The 24933-nt window shown below is 37.2% G+C and overlaps 1 protein-coding gene and 1 long non-coding RNA gene across 6 annotated transcripts in view; one reads left to right on the top strand and one right to left on the bottom strand.

Annotated features, from left to right (window-relative positions):
• RIPK2 (receptor interacting serine/threonine kinase 2) overlaps nt 1-10768 on the bottom strand; it is a 47596-nt gene extending 36828 nt beyond the window's left edge. For 2 of the 5 annotated variants that reach the window (XR_009536370.1, XM_060127757.1), the window contains exons 1-3: nt 10418-10768; nt 5579-5732; nt 2811-2966 (exon numbers count right to left, since the gene is read on the bottom strand). Coding sequence is in view for 1 of the 5 variants with exons in the window: in XM_060127757.1 (XP_059983740.1) it covers nt 2811-2966; nt 5579-5732; nt 10418-10590 (483 nt within the window). In the remaining 4 variants the exon portion in view is untranslated. Of the gene's footprint in view, nt 1-2810; nt 2967-4430; nt 4528-5578; nt 5733-6882; nt 6939-10417 lie in introns of those variants that run through there. The other 3 variants (XR_009536371.1, XR_009536372.1, XR_009536373.1) reach the window with 3 other exon arrangements.
• Nucleotides 10769-11563: 795 nt separating this feature from the next.
• LOC132507998 (uncharacterized) lies at nt 11564-15733 on the top strand. The gene is made up of 3 exons (XR_009536374.1): nt 11564-11632; nt 12534-12721; nt 15021-15733. It is a non-coding gene; the product is annotated as an uncharacterized LOC132507998 (long non-coding RNA).
• Nucleotides 15734-24933: the final 9200 nt, after the last annotated feature.

Genomic DNA, 24933 nt, shown 5'->3' with positions numbered 1-24933 from the left:
GTAACTGACCAGGACCCTATGAGGCCTTCCTGGGACAGACCTCCCCCCACATATCTACTGCTTTAGCTCCTCTCTAAAGTACCTAGATAATAGTATCTGATGCATATTTCCTGAGTTTTTCAGATGCTAAAACCACAAGCAAATGGAAGAAATTAACTACTTGATGATCATGGGCATGTAATCCCCAGACCTTCTAGCACCTAAGGATTGACCACCATCAACCAATCAGAGAATTTGTGCAAGAGCTGACCACATACCCAAGGTGTGCCCCTTCCTCACCTTGCCTTTAAAAATGCTTTGCTGAAACCCTTTGGGTAGTTAGGGTTTTTTCAGCATGAGCTACCTCTTCTCCTTGCTTGGCCCTGCAATAAACCTTTCTCTGCTCCAAACTCTGACATTTTGGTTTGTTTGACCTCACTAGTGTGTTGGCCACACAAGTTGTGTGTTGGCCACACAAACTTGTGTTAGGTAATATGGGTATTTTGATTAGTTTTGAGGATCAAAATTTAAGAGAGATTTAAACACAGATGCATCTAGATAGCACCTGGGATTAAAACCTATGTAATAAGGAAATTGGCTGAAGAAACTAAAGATGTGTATAAGGGAAAAGTGTATGTGAGAAGTAAGGGGATTATAGCTAACTTCAAATCTCAGAAGGACTGTCAGGTGGAAATAAAATTGGACTTTGAACTCACTTTATCACTAGGACCGATGAGTGGAAGCAACAGAGAAGGAGTTGATCGTATAAGAAAATGTCACAGTCATTCAGTTACGGAGCTTAAACACTCTCTTGTCACAGGGTAACTGCCTTGGGAGATGAGGGATTGTTGTAGTGAGGATTCAGAGGACCAGCTGATTAGGGGACTAGAATAAGTCACTTCTACCTGTATGGTTCTATAACTGATGGAATAGATTTGTCTCTTTTTTTTAAGTAGTATTGAGGCAGCAGCTTGCTTCTCTCTTCCTTTTCCTTCCATTTTATTCTAGGCAGAGGGAGTGCCTTCAATAAAGGTTTATTTTTTCACTTAACTTTTCTCACACTTTTTATATTTATTTTTCTATTGTTCCAACTTCCTTATTACTTATTTGAACATTTTTGGATACTTATAATAATCTTCAATTATGTATATTATTTGAAGTGCAGCAAAATACTATGTAAAAATAAAGTGAGTTACATTTAGTATTAATTTCTCAGCAACTGCTTTTTATTTGCTGTCATCAGTTACATATAGGGTAACTGAAATCACTACTCCTCTGGTGCCTTTAGGTATCTAAATCTTAAGCTTTATGCAAAAAATTAATTCAAAACAGATCACAGATCACAGATTTAAATGTAAAACATAAATCTATGGAACTTTTAGAAGATAACATAGAAGTAAATCTGCAATACCTGTGGCTTCGTGAAGAGTGCTTAGACATGACAGCAAAAGCATGATCATAAAAGAAATAAATTACAACTTTTGCTCTGTGAAAGACCCTGTTAAAAGGATGAAAAGAACAAACTTTGGATTGGCAGAAAATTTTTGCAAACTACATATCTGATTAAGGACTTATATCTAAAAATTATATAGAACTCTTAAAACCCAATAGTATAAAAGCAAAGAATCCAAGTAGAAAATGGTCTTAAGATATGAAGAGATGTTTCACTGAAAAGGATATAGAGATGGCAAATAAATAAATAACAATATTCAACATTATAGGAAAATGAAAATTAAGACCATGGTGCTATATCACTATACATCTATTAGAATGCTAGAATAAAAAACTATGATAATACCAAATGCTGGTGAGGGTGCAGAAAAGCTGGGTCTTATATACATTGCCGGTGGAACATACGACGGTACAGCCACTATGGAAAGGAGCTAGGTAGTTTCTTAAAAAGCTAAACATATGCTTACCATATGACCAAGCAGTTACACTCTTGGGCATTCACCTAGGAGGAATGAAAACTTACGTTTGTTCAAAAAGTTGCACAGGACTGTTCATAGGAGCTTTATTGTAATTGCCAAAGACTAAAAATAACCAAAATATCTCTCAACAGCTGAATGGTTAAACAACTTTTGTACACCCATACCATGGAATACTATTCACCAATGAAAAAGGAACCAACTGTTCACACAAGCAACAACTTAAATGGATCTCAAAGGTATTATGCTAAGTGAACAAAGCAGTCTCACACTATCACACACTGTATGATTCCATTCATATAGTATTCTCGAAATGACAAAATTATAGAGATGGAAGACAGGTTAGTGGTTGACAGTAGTTAGGTATGATGGAGGGGAGAAGGTATGACTATAAAGGGGTAGCATAAGTGATATCTTTCTTGTGACAGAGTAGTGCTATATCTTGATTGCTGTGGTGGTTACACAAATTTACACATGATAAAGTGATACAGAACTATATACATGCATTGTACCACTGACAAATTCCTGGTCTTGAAATAGTACTATAATTATATGTGATGTAACCACTGGCAGAAATTGGGTGAAGGGTACATGTGACTCCTTTGTATTATCTTTGCAACCATCTATGAATCTATAATAATTTCAAAATAAAAAGTTAACAAAGGTATAATCGACAATTTAAATTAAGAACAGAATAACTGTATTTTGAACCATAATTTTACCAATGTCTGTAGTCTAGGAATAACTAACTCACTGCAGCAGGAAGAAGTGGCAGTGAATTAGGGGCTATGGAAAAGGCAGAGATATTAAATTGGTAAGATAGAAGAAATAACTAAAAAGTCTTTAAAACTATTAAACACAAGGATGCAGATAAGCTTTTTTTTTAAAAAAAAAAGTAACTACCTTAACGTGAAATTCATTATCCAATAAGATATTCTGAGTCTTCAGGTCATGATGAAGTAGAGGAGGATTCATATTGTGCAGGTAATTTACACCTAGTGCAATTTCATGCAGAATACGAAATCTTAATGGCCAAGGAACATCAGGATATTCATTTTTCTTCATATATATGGAAAGAAACAAAACTAAAATTAGTGGCCAAATTTATTTCCACTTAGAAAATGAAATATTCCATGAGGAAATATAGTATTAAACTAAATATCTGGTATAACTAAATTCAGGGCAAAAAGTACTCATTTTGTTATATTACCAATTTGACGTTATTTAACATCCTTGTATCTTACTTTCCTCAATTATTAGAGAAAATAATGACTTTACAGTACTGATATTTCCTTTTAGTTTATACTGGTAATGCAACTACATGGTATGGGGTCTTTCTTCAGTTGAGACAGTTTTAAATTATTTTTTATCTATATAATACCCAAACATATATTTATACTCATAGCCATCTTCCCATTCTATGGCTTCTTATCAAATAACTTGTGCCCATGAATGTGTACACACACACACACAATTTGTTTCTATTCAAAATTTATATTTTAAATTTCCTATTAATATAAAACCATACTTGATTATGATGATAACCACTGCATCAATTAAAATTATGACCATAATATATTTACTTACTAAGCATTAATACTTCATATTTTTAAATCATATATTTACTTGCATTTCAGCTTGAAAAATTAGCATTTGGGAGTTTTGCTTTTGTGAAGGAGACAAAAATCATCTTCATTTCTAAGTATATATAACATAGAAACATTAAAAATGTAATGTTTTCTATTTCCTGGTACTTACAAGTGACAGTCATCTGAACTTTCTTAAATGTTTTCTGAACATAAAAGTTAATACAGCTTCCCAGGAGAATGAACATACTCAGAAAAATTAGATAATTTGGGAAAATCCAACAATGAATCTTCAGGGACCATGCCACTGGGTACATTTTACTAAATAATATGAAAAAGTATGCTTCCACTGAGCTCAAAACTGTTCTTAAGAATTTTTTTTCTGCAAATGGGTCAGCTTATAGTTCATTGATTAACTAACTTGGCAGGGGAGTGGCTCAAAATACTTGTCTTTACATAGTATTTTGATTTTTTTCATCAATCTTTTGTGAGGTTGGGGGAACGTGCTTCAAGATAAATCCTGACCTAATAATACAGGACACCAAAAGAAACACAAAACACAAATGTTCAACATTACTTCCTCTTGTATACACAGATTCCCATCCCCTTGAGTAACTGAATCTTTTAATCTTTAAAAAGGTAACTTTTTCTGAAAATTATATAGTTTAAAGAAGTAACAAGGCCTCTCTGCAGTATAGTGCTATATGGAAGCTTTTGATCATGGAGAGGAAGGTAGATGAGTGCTCACTATGTATTTTATGATTCCTTCCAGGAGTCAGCAATCCCCCTGTAGGAGGCTCTAGAATTTCTAATGGGCTCCAAATTTGGGTACCAGAGCATCTACTGTGGTGCTGGGGTATGGGAAGACAACAGTAGAATTTATGCTTATACTCATTTAACAAAAGGAAACTGTGTTTAATTAGTATTTGTATCTTACTTGCTGTGTTGGTTACACAAATCTTATGCACTGACACTAGTTACTTTACTCTGTCCTTGTTTCAGATGGTCCTGTCACAAACAGAATGTGTTGTATCCTGAAATAAAGAGGAAGTCACTCCATGAGTGGTGACAGTGGCACCCATTCTCTCTTGTTTGCTTATAGAACACTGTGATGTATCAGAATTTAGGAGTGTTCAGTGACTAGATTTTACAGATTATGTTACTACTCAGTTTTAACTAAAGCACCCCTCACAAAAGAGACCGAGTTCTTTAAAAATATTTCTTGACAGAAACTGCAGGCTAGAGATAATCTTAGTAATATGAGAGCAAGCAAACAACAATAGATGGATACACATATTTTGAGAATGAGGACACCCCCCACAACCGGGCCATATTTGTTTACTGATGGGATTCACAATTAAAGCCAGATAACTGATACCTTGGGAAAAAGGTACATGGCTCATGCCATTGTCTATTATTGGAAAAGCTCATGTATTTGATACTCAGATTTATTTGGTCTATTAATTCAGAACTTTATGAACTGGTATTATTAACATTTAATTTGAACCCTACATTGTCTTTAACATAAAATGAAATCTGGCTTAAACTAACAATAAATTGTATGGTGTGCAGAGTTTATCTTTTCTCTCTCCTGTTCCTCTCTTACATATATATACATGTGGATATTAGAATTCAGTGTAAACCTCAGGAACAGTAACCTAAGCAAAATAATCTAGGTCACTTAGAATGCAGGGTCTGACTCCACAGTATTTTTTTTTTTTTTTTTTTGCGGTACCCGGGCCTCTCACTGTTGTGGCCTCTCCCGCTGCGGAGCACAGGCTCCGGACGCGCAGGCTCAGCGGCCATGGCTCACGGGCCCAGCCGCTCCGCGGCATGTGGGATCCTCCCGGACCGGGGCACGAACCCATGTCCCCTGCATCTGCAGGCGGACTCTCAACCACTGAGCCACCTGGGAAGCCCCACAGTATTTTTAACAACACAAAAGAAGCCATAAATGGTGAAGTTTTTCATTATTCTTATTTTGATTCATCTATATATCCCCAAATAATCTGATCATTTGTAAAACGAAAGTACTATATAGGTTGAATAACAGAATTATAACGACTGAAAATGTATAATACTTACCCTATGTAGGAGTTCATTTAATGACCCATTTGGCATGTATTCAGTAACTATTCCCAAAAATTCAGGCTCATTGCAAATTCCCAAAATTGGAAGAATGTAACTAAATCTAGCTTTGTGCAAAATTTCAGCTTCTCTTAAGACATCATTTCTTTCACTAAAGAAAGAAAATGTATAATTATTTCAAAGTAAGGAAAAATACACAATTATCAAGCCCATAAATATTAGTTAATCCTGGATTTTTTCATTCATTAGCTTTTGACCTCATGTAAATTATGCAGCTTCTCTTAGTTTCTTCGTGTTTAAAGTTGGGATAATATCTACCCTATATATTCCATAGGTCTGTTTAGAGACCAAAATACCTGTATAAGCCACTGACAGAAAAAAGTGCTACATACAGATTATTATTGTACTCTTCTCAGGAAAGGGAAAGAATACCATGTTTAAGTTTATAAAGTCTATATTAGAATGATAGGTGCTTGAACTAATTACATTAAGTTTATGTTGTATTAAAATGATCACATTTGATTAGACTATTGTATTAAATTTTATGGTTGCATACCATGTAAAAATTTTCTAAATATCCTGAATATTAAAACACTTAAGTGTTGTAGATTTTAATGACTAGATGATAATAGTTGCATAAGGGTCAATAGTGCTTAGAAATTATATACCGGAACACAGGAAAAGGACACTGAGAACAGGTAAATGCTTATAATGGATCCCTGGGCTAACTCTGGATCCCAGGTTCATTTGATTTTTCATTCATAAAACAAATAAATATTGAACATTTATTATGAATAAAGAACTGTGCTCAGCATTATGGAGACTAGTAAGTTTAAAAAAACCAAAAAACAAAACACATAGTCTGTGACCTCAAACTGTCCAGAAATCTTTTTAAGAAAAATAAGTACTCACTGTGGTCTTGATTTACACTTCTCCAATGATTAGTGATGTTGAGCACCTTTTCATATACCTATTGGTCATTTGTATGTCTTTGGATGTGTTAATTATATTGATATTGGTAATTATTCCATGATGATGTATATGTATAGCAAATAATCATGTTTTGCACTTTAAATATATACGATTATATTTGTCAATTATTCCTCAATAAAGTTAAAAAATAAGAAAAGCAAATAAAAAAAGAAAACCAAATACTTAAAATATAAGGCAGAATATGATAAGCGCCATCAAAAACAAGTAAATAAGCAAGCAAATAAATAAATAAATATAGGGAGCTCAGAGAACTAGTAAATCTGGGCTAGGGAGTTGCTACAGCCTTTAGAGAGAGATGTCAACAGTACCTTAAGGATGGATAGAATTTCAACCACTGGAAAAAGGGCATCCAAGATATGTGGTCCCTCTCCAAGATGGGAGAGATTTTGCCTTTCTTTTTCATCTGTGTCTCCCCAGGATCTGGAACAGTACCTGGCACACAGAATTTGTCTAATAGATGTGTATCAAATGAACTCAAGGAAGTTAAAGTACAGGCTATATCTGGAAAATGACAAATTGTTTAATATCAATCAGGATGTGTAACAGCGTGTGTAAAGGGAGTGAAGGTGAATAGGGTAGGGTAGGGCCTCATCGCAGAGCCTTAAAGCCAGGTGAGAGCATTTACACTTGATTTGGTAGTCACTGAGTTGAGACTACAGGTTATTGAGCACAGGAGTGACAGGAGTGGAACAAACTTTTAGGATGATTAATTTGGCAGCAAGGTGTAGGATCAGCAGAAGGAGGTAGAGTTTGAAAGCCAGGTATTAGAAGATTATAATACTAGTTAAGATGTAAAGCAATGAGAGTCTGAAACTATAAAGGTTGCAGTGTAAATAGAAAGAAAAACACTAGCTGAATAGAATACCCAGGCTCTGGTGGCTGACTGATTGACCTGATTGACTAAGGGAGGTATATACATATATATATGTGTATATGTGTGTGTATATGTATGTGTGTGTACGTGTGTGTGTACATATATATGAAGGGAACTGGATTTGTCACCAATTTTTTCCATGGATGATTTGGTATTGGTAGCAGCAGTAATAGAAAGAGAACTGTCTCTAGGAGAAGCTTATTAGGTAAACAATGATGATTAGTTGGTGTTTAAACCACCCAAGCTCTTGATGAATGGCTGCTGAAATAAGAAAAGCAACAGACATTCCAGACCAGACTATGAAGCCTCCTTTAAAAACAAACAATAAGCAAAATAAAGCAAAAAAATCTTAGTCATCTATGTTTTGAAGAGGTAATATACTTACATGTTTCAAAATTCAAGAATTACAAGAATGCATAAAGAGTTTCTCTTCTTCTCCCTGCTCTTCAGCCACTTAATATCCCAACTGTGAGGCAACCAATTATACCAGTTTGTGAGACCTGCTTTAATTAAATTTATATTTCCTAAGCTGAAACAGGTCTGTATTTGCCTCATGAAATGTAGGTCAACAAGACAGTTATTGAGTAGCACCTTTGCCGGGAAGGTTCCTGGATACTCTGAGAAAGAATTATAGAGAGGGCATGCTAGGGGATATCTTAGTGATACTTAATATACTAATTCCTCCTCCCATTAAGAGTATGATGCATTCTTCCTTCTCTTGTGATCCTATGATGTGTTGGCCACTTTACTACAGTTGGTTTCATTATCCCTACTTTATATATGAGAGCACGAAGGCTCACATAAATTAATAATTTCTACAGGTCATGCCAACAATAAGTGGCAGATTTAGAGTCAGATTTGAATTGCAATTGTGGGACTCTAAAGCCTTTGTTTTTTCCACTCACTGCTTAATCAGAGAAGGAAAATTCTTGAAGTCAGATTTCAGGAAGAATGAGTGGGAAAACAGAAAAAGCCAAAACAGTTTAAAAATAGGTTTTTATATGAAAAAAATAAAATGTAAAACAGCTTTTATAGACATATTACCAAAATTACCCATAACAAATTTCAGTTACAAAACAGTTACACTGTTTACACAAGGTATTTGAACAAGCTGTCAGACTCATCTACGCATAAGGAGTTGGGAGATTGTTGGGGAAGGTCCACTCGTTGGGCAGAAGTCAAGTTACAGAGAATAATTTACCAATCACTAAAATAAGAACATGTTACAGCACATAAACTTATTTTTCTTTTGTGATCTCAAAGAACAATGCAAACATTATCCACACCAGAGCCCAAGAAGTACATGTATCTGTTATTCCCACTTTATAAGTGAAGACATAAAACACCCTGTGAGTCAACTGCATAGCCCAGTCCTATGCTCAGACTACATAAATACTGCTAATGTTAACATTCTAGGTAACAAGTGGAAGAAAAATGTGATGCAGTAATGCCAGAGTGTTGCACTGTTCCTTATGGCTTCTTGACGGCAGAATTAATTTCCTACCCCATTTAGTGAAGAATTTTAGAAGATGAAATTGTTAATGAGCACGAAAGGGAACTCCCTTCATTTCTTGGCCCCAAATGGCACAAAACTTAGATAAATTAACATCTTGAGAAGCAGCATCCAAAATGGGAGGATCAATCTCCTTTAAAATACCTAAGGAGTCCATCAGTGCTAGATTTCCACATATTTTAATAGTTGATTCTAAAATACATCTACCCTCTCTAATCAACCACCACCTTTCAAAGTTGACTACATACACATAATTTCCCAGTAATTGCTCCACAGAATTCAAGACCCTGGGTAAATATACCCCGTATATCACAAATCAGGATTTGTGTTCCTCACAAAAAGCAGGAACAATTTCTAGAGGTGTCTCAAACTTACTGTGAGATCTAGCCCATCCAAGCCTGATAGCAAGAGAGCAAGTAAAAGCCACAGGCAGATGAAAGTCAATACCATTAGCAGGGCTGAAGCTGAGGAATTTATCTGCTGTTGGATACTGACAGCCTCTAGCTAATCAGGCATCTAGCATGATGTATTTTCACTTTAGATATAGGGGGAGGAGAGGAGAATGTTGCAATCATGGATGTTAACTCACTAAGAATTGAATGCAGGGCCTAGTTAAATTCCTATTGGAAGGAAAATACACAAGACTAGTGACTAGACTCACTGATTAATATATATGGTTGAAAGGTTTTTCTGGAAGCAGGAACTAATCTAGCCTTCCCCTGAAATCTGGACATTGCACTAAACTTGTTCCAGGATGGGAGAGACATTCAAAAGTTTTGGTCATTTAACAGCTTTCTGATTTCAGTTTATTGTTAGCAAAAATAATACAAGTTTCCTCTAGAGACAGGCTTCCTTCCCTGTGACGGTAAGAGGAGAAACTAAATTGAGTTTGATATCTAAACTTTCATGCCTACATGTGTAAACCAAAAACAACAAAAAGCCCAAACCAAAACGTCCCAGACTCTACAGCAGTGCTGTTCAATAAAAATATAATGTGAACCACATATACAATTTGAAATTTTCTAATAGCCACTTAAAAAAAAAGTAATATCCACCTGTGGCTAAGAGCTACCTATTGGGCAGTGCAGCCCTAGAATTCGACTTCAAAAAAAAAAAGGGAAAAACAAAGCAAACAGAACCCAACTTCAATAAAGAGGACGTTTAGAGTTGGGCTGTGATTGCTGATTTTTGGTGTCTGGAGAAAGGAGGCCCAGGAGTAAGAAAAAAAGGAGAGGGCAGTGAAAAGAAGCGTGATTGCTGCATCTACAGAGAAGCCTGCTCTCCCCACCATGTTAGCCCAAGCGTTGAACGGCTGCCTAGAGGTGACGAGGTGTGCGGCCGATCCCAAGTGGTCACCGTCGCTTGGGCTTCAGAGCCCGCTTGCCGGGGGTTAGAGCCAGTGGGGTGGGGAACGCAGATTTCGGGGCTCCGCGGTGGAGCCGCCAGGGCGCCCTACCTGTCGAGCAGCGGGCTGTGAATGTGCAGGTGTTTCACGGCCACCTGAACGCGCCAGTCTGCGTGGCGGGCAGAAGACACGGTGCCGGACGCGCCGCGGCTCAAGTAGCGCAAGTCGGCGAGCTTGTGGTACGGGATGGTGGGCAGGGCGCTGCAGATGGCCTCCTCGTTCATGGTAGCGGGTGGCGCGGGCACTCAGGCAGCCGGTCGATTCCGGAAGTGCCCGCCGCTCCCGCGGCTCCACCCGCTGCGCGAGCCGGCTCGGCAGGCACTACAGCCTGCCGGACATTAGGTCACGAGGCCGTCCATTCTCCGCGCAGCCCACGCCAAGCCGCTGCTTATCCGGAGCCGGAGCTCTCTCTTCTCTTCTAGAGACTGGTCAACTCTGCGGCGGCGGCGGGGCGCACAGGGGAGGAGCTTCCTCTCTCCAACCTGGCCCTCCCAGGCGCTGCCAGCCACCCGAGCCCGCCTTTCGGAGCTCCTCCCTCCCCAGACTTCTCAGGCGACGTCAGCGGCGGATGCCGAGGCGGGGATGAGGGCCACTGGCCCGGGATCCTCCCAGCAAGGCTCCGGCCTCGGCCTCAGGCCCGAGATCTCCGCCTTGTGGCGACCAGACGACGTGTGCCACACCGGCGGGGCTCGGGCGGGGGCTTCGAAGTAGGGAAGTGAGCCAGGGGCGCTCAATTTGTCTTCTCTCCCCCCAACCCACAAGGTTGGAAAGGTTTTCTTTTGGGGAAATTTCCTCTCCGCAGCTTCACACCCAGTCAGCGGACCCTCCCACCCAGGAGGAATGTCCTCTGGTCCCATCGGCGCGTCTTCCGGGAGTCGCCAAACACCAGACAGAGCTAGCAGGGCGGGTGTGGCAACTGCCATTTCCTGACTCCGCGCCTGCGCGGAAAGCCCTTTGAGGACGTGCGGTGGTGAGTTACTAGGGCTCCGCACTTCTCAGCCCGGTGAGTCAGGTAGGGGTGTAGATTCACTTGCGTACCTGGACTCCAATCTAACCTCACTTCCAACTACTTCAGTCGTGTGGGGGTGGTTGATAAGCCCTGTCAGAGCTTAATCCTGTCTAAACGTTCAGATGTTTAGTTCCTGTTGAGTGCATCTCTACTAGGGACGTATTCTTCTCTCTCTTTTTTTTTTTTCTCTCCTGACGTCCATAATTACAGACAGAGATTGAAAAGTAACCTTGAGAGAGTCCCTCCCTTGATTCCAGGTAAGACTGCAAACATTTCTTTCTTATAGATCTGGGAAGAATGCTGTGTTTAATGCCAACCAAAAAAGACTGCAAAGATCTTTTTACCTTAAACAAACACTTTTCTACACCTGAAATGACTATTTTGCAAAGTGTGGTGCAAATATTATACACAATACCAAGTCCATGCTAGGCATTTAATGAATTCTAAAGCAAAAGTAATAGGGAATGCCTGACTTCAATCAGGGATTTCTGCCTACAGAAAATCAGTGCATCCTGTATTTTTGTATTGCCTGAAATGAGAGTAGCAGTGTTACATTTTACAATAAATGGAAGCTGTAATGAAAGAGTGTGTTTTAAAATTTGATAATTTAAAATAAAATACTTAGCTTTAAAGATATGGTCTGATAATCTGTGGTTCATTCCTTAATAAGCTTTTTGCTACAAAAAGTGCTCAGAAAACTTTTCCCATTCATTCATTCATCCAGTCAGTTTACAAATAGAATTCTAGAGAAAGAGAACAAAAATTAAGAAGGGAGGAAATGATCAAAATAATAATTCAAGAATTTTTTCCAGGACCAAAATACAAAGATGTTCATATTTAAAGGACCCACCAGCTACCCACAGTGACTGAAAAAGGACCTATGTTAAAGCACACCATTAAAAAGATCAGAACACTAAGAATAAAGAGAAGATTCTAAAAATTTTCAGAGGGAAGCCGCAGGAATAAATGGATGGGAATTAGAATGGCATTGGGTTTCTCAACAATAACACTTTTATGCTAAAACACTACAGTGAAATTTCAAGTTTTGTAAGACAATAACTTCCAACCTAGAATCCTATAGTCAAACATTTTCACATATACAAGGATGAAAACATTTATTTTCCATCCATCCATCCACCTTTTTTTTTTTTTTTTTAGGGCAAGTTACTAGAGGATGTGCTCCAACAAAACATGAGAGCAAGACAAGAAAGAGAAAGACATGGGATCCAGAAAAAAGGACCAGGAGAATGTGAAGGGAAATGCCAGGGTGAAAGATATGTGGCAGAATTAGAGAGCAATCGTTTTCACCGGAGAAGGAAGATGGCAGACTCCAAGAAGAAAGACTGGTTAGTGTAATTGAATTTATTTAGATTACTAATTTTGAGTATTTGGGTAGTTATATTGATAGATGTTTGATAGATCTAATGAAATACATGATAAAATTCGAGAGAGAACTTAAAAAATATAAGCAAGTAAAAAAAGGAAGCAATTATTAATTCCATGAAAAGTAAAAATTAGACAAGAATGGAAACAGTGTTTCTCCAACTGTTCTGTGGTGGTGAAAATTTTAAGACTTTTTAGAGCTTCTGAAATACTAGTATATTATAAATCTCGAAGGAGAGAACATGCAGCATAGAGCACTATAAAATTTATTTATATTTTTAATTGCATTACTTTAAAATTTTTAAAAATTAGTATTCACTTGGTTCAAAGTTTAAAAGTGTAACAGACAGATAATTCAATAGAAAATTAGGCAAAAGACCTAGGTAGTTCACACAAGGGTATATCTAAATAGCAAATAGCAAATGAATGTGAAAAGGTGCTCGACATCATCAGTCATTAGAGAACTACAAGTTAAAACCACAGTGCAATATCACTACACAAATACAAGAATAACTAAAATTAAAAAGACAGAATATAGCAAGTGTGGGTGAGGTTTTGTAACAATTGGAACTCTTGTACATTGCTGGTGGGAGTGTCAATTGGTACAATCAATTTTGCAAACTGTATGGCAGTACTATTAAAATTGCAGATATGCGGATCCTCAGCAATTCCTTGCCTAGGTATATGGACATGCATATGCATATACTAGAAAGTTCATAGTAGTGCTATTTATAATAGCTTCAAACTGGAAATTACCCAAATATCCATAAATACTAGAATGGATAAGTGATTCGTGGCCCATTTAAACAGTGGAATACTAAACAGCAATGATATTGAGCAGTGTACAATATTGATGAATTGCACAAATACAATACTGGATGAAAAAGCTAGACACAGAAGAGTATACATTTTATGAGTCAATTCCTATTAAGTACAAAAATAAGCAAAACTAGCCTATGCTTTTAGAAATCAGGATAATGTCTACTCTTGTAGAGTGGTCATAGTGACTAGAAGGGACATGATGAGGCCTCTGGGGTGATAGAAATGTTCTGTTTCTTGATCTAGGACCTAGACTCTTGGTGCCAGTTGCATGGGTATGTTCAGTTATGAAAATTCTTTGAGGTTACACAATGTGCACTTTTCTGTATATATATATATGTTATACTTCAATAAAAGGTTAATAGGTTTAAATACAAAATAAATAATATATGTGGGTGTATATTATGTCTCTTACTTTTATTTAATTAGTATTACAGTATATACCTGTTCACCTTGCTTGTCTTTCACTTAGTAATCCATTTCAGATCTCTTTCCATACAAATGCATAAAAAGCTTTCTCATTTTTTTTTTTTAATGATAGATATGCCATAATTTACCCCTCATTGGTGGACACTTAGCTGTTTTCCACATATTTACTATTACAAATTATGCTGCAATAAGTAATCATTACATATGTCATTTCATACATGTGCAAGTGTATCCATATATATGCCCTAGAAGCTGAACTGCTGGACAAAAGAGTTATGTTCATTTGTAATTTTGTTTTGTATTGTTGAATTGACCTTCACTGAGGTTGTTCCAGTTTTCTTTTTCTGCAGACAAATGAGAGTGCTGTTTCTCCACACACCTTCTTTCATTTCTTTTCGAGATAGATAGTATAATGTTGATCTGCTGATTCCTGTATTTCAGTGCTTCTAAACTCATTTAAATGCTAAGATTCTTTTTATTGCAGACCTTCTAAATATCTGGCTTCAATTTGTTTATCACAACCTCAAACCTTTAGCTTTCATTATAGTTTCACTATTATACAGCTTAAAAATATGTATTCTTAGTGATATGTACATTGTTTAATTAATGCCCATAATGAATGGCTAATGACAGGAAACCTAAAGAATACTAATGATAAACCACATCAACTAAATGAGAAGCAAAGAACATGAGAATAATTATGCAAATTAGGCTAAAAAACAAGCTTCACACCTATATGTTGAATTCATCTATTCAAAATTCTGTAGAGTCATATTTTCCATTTACTGAGAATAAAGGTTATTTATATCTGCATGTGCTATTTTAGGGACATGGTAGCTTGAAATGGCATGCTTGAAATCTCTCATAGTCTGTTTTTTTGTTTTGCTTGTTTTTTTAACTTCAATGCCTTTTATTCCTGTAAGTTCTTATTTATTTATTTTTCTAATTTTATTTTTTAAATTAATTTTTATTGGAGTATAGTTGCTTTACAATGTGTTAATTTCTACTGTACAGCAAAGTGAATCAGCTTTATGTATACATATAATGTCCATGGACAGAGGAATGGATAAAGAAGATGTGGTATATATATACAATGGAATATTATTCAGCCATAAAAAGGAATGAAATTGGGTCATTTGTAGAGACGTGGATGGAGCCAGAGACTGTCATAAAGAGTGAAGTAAGTCGGAAAGAGAAAAACAAATATCATATATTAACGTTTATATGTGGAATCTAGAAAAATGGTATAGATGATCTTATTTGCAAAGCAGAAATAGAGACACAGATGTAGAGAACAAACGTATGGACACCAAGGGAGGAAGTGGGGGGGGTGGGATGAATTGGGAGATTGGGATTGACATATATACACTATTGCTACTATGTATAAAATAGATAACTAATGAGAACCTACTGTATATAGCTAAAGGAACTCTACTCAATGCTCTGTGGTGACCTAAATGGGAAGGAAATCCAAAAAAAGAGGGGATATATCTCATAGTCTTTAAAATTAGAAACAAGACAGAAAAGTTGAAAAATAAACCACTTAAAAAAGTACAAATGCAAGAATTAAAAACATCTCATATTCTAATTTTTTCTATTTTTTGGTCTGAAAGCATCTGGTAACCATTGGGGGAAAATGGGTGAAGGATATGTGGGACCTCTCTGTATTATTTTTACAACTTCCTGTGAGTCTATTATTATCTCCAAATAAAAAGTTTTAAAAAGTTGTACCTGGGTGTATTAGTTTCCAGGGACTGCCATAACAAAGAACCACAAGAATTATAAAAAGGTATGTAAATGAGAAGTAAGGCTTCCTGATTCTTCAGATCTCCAGTTCACCTTCCCTAAGACAACAAATAAATTTAAAAAATATTATATGCCATAATGCTAGGTGCTGGAAATACAGGGATAACAAAAGACACATGGTCTCTGTCCTTAAAATGCTTTTAGTGTTCTAAGGGAGATAGAACCTAACCATACAATTACAGTAGAGTGTGATAAATGTTCTGGTAGAGAAGTCCAGGGCACACTCAGAAATTAGGGGAAAGAAGCCTGCATGGTAATTTAATGAAGAGAGGTAAGGCAAACTGCCCAAAGTCATAGAGTTTTTAAACTACAGAGACATGATTCCTGCACAAATCTGTTTGAATTAAAGCTCATATTCCTTCTGGGAACTGCTTGCTGTATCACTAGGGTATTACATTTTCAGTTTCACTTTATATGATGTCTCAGGAGAGGAATTTAGTAGCAAGAGGGAATTTCCCAGCTACAAAAAGACAGTGATGGACAAAAATTTATTATTAAGGGACATTTCATGGGAAATTCCATTTTCTTTTGACATTTTACTTGGCAGGTTTCCAAGAGTGTGGAAAGATGTGTTACCAGTAGCTCAGTCTGCATTTAAAAATTTTAGCTCCTGAATTAAGCAGGATATTTTGCTTTTTCAAATGTCTTCAGAACTCAAAATCATTTTCTCCAGCTGTCACTCCTAGCTTGTTAGCAAAATATACTAAGATATATTTTTTAGGCAATACACACACACACACTCAGAGACAAAGACACACTTTTTTTTTTTTCTGCTTTAGGCAGTGGCTATATGAAAGAGATTATAAGTTCAATACCCTTTTTAGTATCCTTTTTTGGGCAAGCATAGACAAAGTTGTGGAAGAAGGCAGAGCTTTTCTTATTGTAGTAGCCAATATAGTCTAGTTCAGGAGTCCCCAACCCCCGGGCCGCAGACTGGTACCGGTGCACAGGCCTGTTAGGAACTGGGCCGCGCAGCAGGAGGTGAGCGGCTGGCAAGCGAGCAGAGCTTCATCTGCTGCTCCACATCGCTCCCCATTGCTCGCCATCCCCCCCACCCAGTCCGGGGAAAAATTGTCTTTCACAAAACCGGTCCCTGGTGCCAAAAAGGTTGGGGACCACTGGTCTAGGTCATAACAGCGCCGGCTGGTGCAATTTGGAATCGGAAACATGATTGAAGCAGGGATCCAATGTCAGCAGCTGAACAGGTTGCCAGAGAGAACTCGAAGGTTTATTGGGAACTAAGGAACACTCAGGAAGCTTCGACTTAATTTTTATAATTGTAAAAAGGAATAGAAATGTCTGCCCTGCCAGGGAAACCTTGTTGCACAACTCCTGCCAAGGACACTGTTCACACTGGGGAGGTGCCATTCACGTGGAATACATTATGAATGGGCCCCCTAGAGTTGTGTGATGTGGAGGCCCTATAGCCTACCTGTCTCCCAGGATTGTTCTGAGAGACTCAAGTTATACAATGAATATAAAAGACTTTATAAGTTATAAACCTGTCAATCTATGTAAATAATAATAATAATAGTTATTCTCCTGGCCAGCTCTGCCCTTCAAGCAAAACATTCTTACCTAGTTTAAGAAAGAGAAAAGCAGCCCTTATTAGCTGGGAGCTGGCCTGGCACTCCCAGTGAATCTGTGGCATTCTCCTGTTCAATATAAACACTTCCATAGAACATCAACCTCAGACAGGATTATTTTGTCACTGTAGTGGAGCAAGAAAAAATAAGACCACTTCATTATCATGTTTGAACAGACAGAGGTAAAAACATTGTTCAAACCACAAAAATGATCAAACATTGCCCTTTACTGGCTAATAATAAGTGCCTGCTTCTTCTTTACCAATTATAGCTTTATCTCAATTTCATTATTCTCACTGTCTAGATATAAATTATTAAGATACCTGATCAGAGAATCACTCCTGCTTCCAGACAGCATCCAATGCAGGGAAGATACACGTTTTCCTTGAATGCTCCTCAGAATCACCTACAAGAAGTCCAAATCCTGTAATAAATTATTTCTGACATCCTTACTGAGATGTCCTGATTCCTCATGGTACACATAACTCCTGCTTGCAATGAGTCAGTAAACCCAGATTTATAGAACTGCAGATGTGTCCCTGGTGGTCTTTGGATAGAGGACATTGGCAGATTCATAGAGCAGTTATTACCCAGCCTGGAGCCCTCACTGTCTGCATTTCAGTTAAACAACTGGCTCCTCTAACTTCTCTAGGGACTTAGCTATGGTGTAGGTTCTTTTTCATAGCCCAGAACTCCTGAGGAAGAGATTCTGCTTGGCCATAATATCACCCTTCAAGTCCTTTGTGGATTATGGGGATATGGACATGAGGTACCGAATTTCTAAAACAGCAACAACAACAACAATATCGACAACAGCAATAATAACTAAGACTTATAGGTTAAGAATCCGCCTGTGAATGCAGGGGGCACGGGTTCAAGCCCTGGTGCGGGAAGATCCCATATGCTGCGGAGCAACTAAGCTCGTGCACTACAACTACTGAGCCAGCTCTCTAGAGCCTGCAAGCCACAACTACTGAGCCCGCGTGCCACAACTACTGCAGCCCACGTGCCTAGAGCCTGTGCTCCACAGCAAAGAGAAGCCACCGCAATGAGAAGCCCACACACCGCAACAAAGAGTAGCTGCCTCTCGCCGCAACTAGAGAAAGACCGCGCACAGCAACGAAGGCACAATGCAGCCAATAAATAAATTAATTAATTAATTAAAAAACAACAACCTAACACATATAATGCTTGCTACGTGTCAGGGACTCTTCTAAGCAATTTCCATAGAGTAAATCACTTAGTACACCAACACTATGCAATAGATGCTATTATCACTCTAACTTTGCAGATGTAGAAACTGAGGCACAGAGATGTTAATTACTTGTGTAAGGTCCCACAGCTCTTAAGAGGCATAGCCAGCAATTGAACAAAGGAAATTATATTGCTATATTCTGAATCAGTTCAACTGTTCTCATGAAGTAATAGAGTACTGAGAGATGGAGTGTGAATGATTTGGCACCACTCAGCACACTTTTATATGAAGAGTTATTTTATACGTGAGCAAGGATATCTTTTAAAGAAGTTCAGTCGAGCGATCTTAAAGTGTTGATGTGTCTCTTTAATAATAGTGTCTGTTAGGAATAATTTAAACTTTATGGAACTAACTCCATTGGCTATAATTTGCTTTTTCTTTTACATATGAACATTTTAATTCGGCATTTATTGACTGTCTATGATGTGAATCGCTCTTTGGTATGTAGTATGGGACACAAGCTCTACATTGCTACCTACAGAATAAATAAGCTCTACACTGCTGTCTACAAAAGTGATGACTAAAGTCTTTATATACATCATGATGATTTAAGTCTTTATATACATCATTTTTGTCGTTTAGAAATCTTCCTTATTATAATAACAACTTGGAATTGGAATATAATTGGCAATAACTGATCTGATTCTAGAAGAAAAATATGGGGCTTTGGCACCCAATGGAGTTAAAAGTCTCCTTCTTCATTAATCTATGTGCATGACCTCTTTGGTATTTTGTAATCTCAGTGAGTCTCATTTCCTTCATCTATTAAATAGTGAAAATAATACTTTTCTTAAGGCTGTTAGGAGAATTAAATAGGATAATGTGCATAAGATTATACCCAATAAGTATTAGTTTTCTTTCTCAAAGTAAAATATTTGGGCCTTGCCAATTTTAGTCTAAGTGAGAATTATCAACTTTATGATTGTCAAAGCTGGGTTATGAATTAGTGAAAAATGACTTAAAAACTGTGTAGCCATGCTGTTGTTTCAAATGTGATCTCTATGCAGACATGGGCCATATCTGTTTTGTTCAACAGTGCCTAGGACAATGAAAGTGATAATAATACACCTACTATCACCTTAGACTGTGGAAGGATGTTATGGCCAGTAGAAGACTGCAATTCTTGGGTGAAAAGTGTGCAGAATTCTCTAATGTGCTCATTTCAAGTTTTTGTTTTATCAAAGTTACAAGTTCATGTTTAAAAATCATTATAGTTCACAAAGGTAAAATTATGACAAAAGTACAGGATTTTAAAAAATATTTGCAGCCAATATTCTGATAACTCTCTGAATCTAAACTGAATCTCTAAACTCTTAGACTGTAGTCTAAATAGCAGTAGTATTTTCTTTCACCTATTTAGAAAATTAAAATATTATTAAAGAAGCCATATACAACTGAATATGTTGGATGGAAGATATTTTATTTCAAGCATAATTAGGTATTAACTTAAGTTTATTCCTTTTAGTAGATTTAGTGAAAACTTAGTCATCTGATTGAATGAATATATCAATCTTCTTTAAAAACATTATGAAATAAATAGATGAAAGAAGTATTAAAGTTGAAATAGTAACTTCTCACACATAAAAATGTTTTACATTCTACCAAATACAATATCATTAAGACAAGCTTGTGTTGTAATTATTATCTCTATTGAGATATGATGGGGCTAATAAATGATATTATAAAGGCAGGAAGATTCCAAAGAGAAAGGGAAGAAAAAAAGATGAGCTACTATGTTACCAAACCTACAAGTCAGGTAAGATACTTCTCTTCCCCTAGGAAGGAGTACTGGCCTGATGAGGGAAGGGGAATGGATGGTACAGCGAGAGCCTGGGTTTATTATTCCAGTGAAAGAACTCCTCCTGGAAGAAAATACCTGGAATGAGGGGATGGTGGTAAGTGTTCTTCCCAACAATTACCATTTTAAAGATGGGAAAACTAAGTCTAAGAGTAGATTGACTAGCTTCAAGTATTACAAGTAAAAGGTGATAGAACTGGGAGTAAACCAGATGGTTTATTTCAGGTTTATCAGAGGGCCCTTATTAATGAGGTACACGATATAGTATCCTAGAATCACAGTAAAACCAGGACCTATACATGTAAAAGTCAGAGCCGAATATCATAAATTTGCAGCTTTCTTTATATTTGCTTTGTGATGAGGTAATGAACTTATTAGAATAAAAGTATTGTATATATTTTTATTTAGTGAGTACTCAAATGGTGCATACATCTGAATTAAATGACTGAAATATCTCAGTTATTAAGAAGCTATCATTGGAGACGTAGCAGAGTGTACATATGTTTATGCACACAGATATTTAACAGAAACACAGTAAAGAGGTTCAATTATATTCATGCTGCAGTATGGAGGTTACCAGAGAGTTAGTGAATGAGGAATTTAATCACTATTATTTTGTAGAGTGTAAATGATTGAGAAAAACTTACAGAAAGAGGTGATCTGAAGGTCAGTTCAAAGGAGAGAATGATTTTTAGCTGTTTCCAGAGAGTTTTTGGTACATTTTAGAGAGGGCTACAAAATCCAAGAATGAGAACCATGTCCCACCAGGACAACTGGTGGGTCTGCACATTTCAAAGAAGCAATAGCATGGTGAATGAAGTCTGTACCTCACTACACTCTGGGCAATAAAATGTTTTAAGAGTCAGGTTCCATAATATGAGTTTGTAACATCTTATCTATAATTTGTGGGTAGATGGGCAAACGCTTGGCCTTAATCACACATATAAAAACACGTTAACAGGATCATGTTTGGTTTTAACCCCAGTCTCTATTTTAGTACCTGCATTGCTTATCCTTACTGAAACTTGCTTTCCTCATCCGTAAGGGAAGTACTTTATGAACTGTGACATACTAATTAATTTTAGTTTTGAATCATGGCTCTTCTTTAAGGTTTCCTTTGTTCTAGTTTAGTGTCATTTGAGGGTGAACACTGGACAAGGCACATATAGAAAAACACAGGGTATTTCCTGCCTCCCAGGAGTTTTAAGAAAAGAGAGAACAGTTTTTAGAGGCTTAGCACTTATTCCACCCTTGGATGTTTCCCTACTAACATGGTTTCTAAAATTACTCATCTGTGTGGAGCTCAATAAATATTTCTCCACTGACTAACATAAGACAGGCAGATCAAATAATTAGATGTAACACTTTCATTCGTACAATATAGCATGTTATCTTACACATGAAAATTGCAAAATAATGTTCAAAGAGTAACCAAACTGGCTTTTAGGATCTAGCTGTGTCAGTCAGTTTTGGTTTATTATCTCTCTCCTCTGCCTGCTGTATCTTGTATTTATTTATGTAATCTTCATGTATAACTTCTAAACTATAAGAGCTAGCCACTATGGCTTTGAATGTAATGAAGTCACAGAATGATTAAGGAATTGTTTTCTAATGCAACTCTCCCTAAACCTCAAAACATTAGAATAATTCTATAGTCCTCCATTTGTCTCAGTTACTGCTTAGAGCACTAATGCAGCAGGTTGTGTGCCTAGGCATTATGGGGTACTTGCTTTCACTGTTGAGCTTTCTAACACTACAAATAAAACATAGATTATTCAGAAAGTACAAAGGTTCAACATCTTCCCACAAAATCGTTGATGAAGTTATTTCATTAATTAGCTCTTAAAAACAAAACAACTGATAGCAACAGGATACCTATTGATTTATGAGATAAAAAATTTCCTTTGAAAAGATAAATATTGATGCCAATACACTGGTGATGAAGTGGAGCCTAGGGTGTGGGGATGAGGCCAGCTAGCAGGCATTGTCTGAGTCAGGACCTTGAGCTGGGTCAGGAGGAATAGACCTTATTGATCATTGATCCTGGGGGTGAATGACAACATCCTGTGAGATGTCTGAGTCAGTTCTGAAGTAGGTTCTCGTTCAAGTTGGGCAAACATGTAAGAGCAATATATAATTGCTTGGGCACCAGCCCAACCTGGAGTTGATGCTTAGGATGAGGTAGGTAGACAGAGACTAAAGGATCAATTTTTTAAACCAATGAGAAAATCGCTGAAGTTGCTCTACTCGGGGCAGGCGTTGCGGGGTGCAGAGTACAACTGAGGAGTGGTTTATCCTTAATTCTTAAGTGTGCTAAAAGTAGACGTGTAGTTTTATTATATGGTATTTTGGGTCAGTAATGATAGTCTTACATACATGTCTGCTTCTATATGTTACTTATACATTATATATATTACATATGTGTATCTATATATTACATTAGTTCATACATGTACATTGTATAAAATTTAGAAGAATCGAAAGGGGTATAGTGAAAAGTTAGTCTCTACTCCTCTCTATGCCTCCCAGCCACCAATTTCCCTCCTGGAAGGTGAATTACAATTGCCAGTCTCTCACTTCCTCCTTTCATGCTCTTTGTTCTAGCCGATTAATCTCCCCAAGCCCAAGGGCTCCTGCTCAGAAATTTTCCAGCTTCTGCATTTTCCTGTCTGGTTAAATTTAACTTTATTTACCTATCTTTCAAAGCCTCAATGTTTTATTTATTCTTCTTTAATTTCTTTTTTCCAGTTCTCCTAACAAGCTCCCTATGTCTCATTCCTACAGGTACTTGTTCTCACTTCTCATTCATGATCTTCTCTCTTCTCTAGTCTATCTGAAATTTCTGCTTCTTTGAGACTGAAGTCAGACCCTATTTCTTCTGACTGCTCCACCCACCCCCATTGATTTCCTTCTTCTCTGAACTCCTAGGCATCTACAAAGTGGGTTATGCTTCAGTATCCCAAAATGATACCAAAATATGTTAAATAAAATATTAAGTTGCATTATTTGGCTGGAACTATATAAATCCAAAGAGGCAAAGAGGTTAGCTCAAAGCTATCAGCTGTTACAATTATCTTTGGTTAATGAAAAAAATTAACATACAGAATTTTTCAAAATATGGTTCTTGCGGGGAAAGAGAAAAAGGAGTACTTGCTGGGGAGAAGTTGCAAACCACTAACTGTACACACATCTAGTACCTAACTATGTAGTCAAGTGGTTGAGAGCATGACCTTTGAAGTCAGGCACACCTAGGCTTGACACTCTGATCTTTTGGAGCCTTGGTTTCTCAACAAGGAAATGAGTTAGCAAGTAAAGCACTCAGCACAACGCCTACTGTATGGTAAATGTTCAATAAATGTTATGTGTTATTGTTGTTGTTGTTAAATCTTATTTGCTATTTTGTAAGGTTTGTCTCCTGTGTTGGGCAGAATAGTTGACCCTCTTGCCCCTCCAAATGTCCACATCCTAATCACCAGAGCCTCTGAATATTACCTTACATGGCAAAAGGAACTTTGCCGATGTGATTAAATCAAAGATATTAAAATAGGGAACTTATTCTGGATTATCAGGTAGACTCAGTATAATCACAAGGATCCTTTATAGACGGAAGACGAAGGCAGAAGATTCAGGGAAGAAGAATCCGTGTCAGAGTTAGAGTGATTTGATGTGAGAAGGAGTCAATGTGCTGTTCAGGCTATGAAGATGGAAGAAGAGCCAAGGAATACTGGCATCTAAAAAGAAGCTGGAAAACATAAAGGGATTGTCTCCCAGAGCCAGCAGAAAGGCTTTTAGCCCAGTAAGATCTGGTTCAGATTTGTGAGCCCTAGAATTGTAAGATAATAAGTTTGTGTTGTTTTAAGGCACTAAGGTAGTGGTAATTAATAAAGCATCAATAGGAAATGAGTGTACCTCCCCAGCTGAAGACCAATTTCGTAAAGCTCATAGTGTCCAGAGTAGTGTGGGATGGGAACATAAATGAAAAAATTGGGTTTACTGAGGGTTCCAGCAGAGAGGCACAGCAACTTGTAAATTGCCCTTTATAGTGAAGAAGAGGAAATCAGAGTTAGCTACAAGCCAGGTCTCTTTCTAAATGTGGATTTCCATTACAATATAAATTGAAAATACTGGGGAAATTCCCTATCTCACTGCCCGGGAAAGATGCCAACAGGCCATAAATTCACCTATACTCCAGTCAGGTTTTCCCCCTAAGTGTCCTTGCCTCCCTTACTTACTGCTAATTTACAAGATCAGTAATAATCACTATCATGCACTGGGTGCACAGTCTGTGTCAGGCATTGTGCTAAAGGTTTTGTACACATTATCATATTTAATCCTCACAAAATTCCCATGGTGGTAAAAAGAAATGTGGTACCTTGTTTTTCAAAGTTCAGGTCATGAGTCTCAGTGGAAATTGAAATCAGTTTGGTGAGGATTGACAAGGAATTTTTTTTTTTTTTTTTTTTTTTGCGTACATGGGCCTCT

The sequence above is a fragment of the Lagenorhynchus albirostris genome, chromosome 17 (assembly GCF_949774975.1).
Source record: "Lagenorhynchus albirostris chromosome 17, mLagAlb1.1, whole genome shotgun sequence".
Taxonomy (NCBI): Eukaryota; Metazoa; Chordata; class Mammalia; order Artiodactyla; family Delphinidae; genus Lagenorhynchus; species Lagenorhynchus albirostris.
This window is presented reverse-complemented; position numbering and strand designations above follow the sequence as displayed.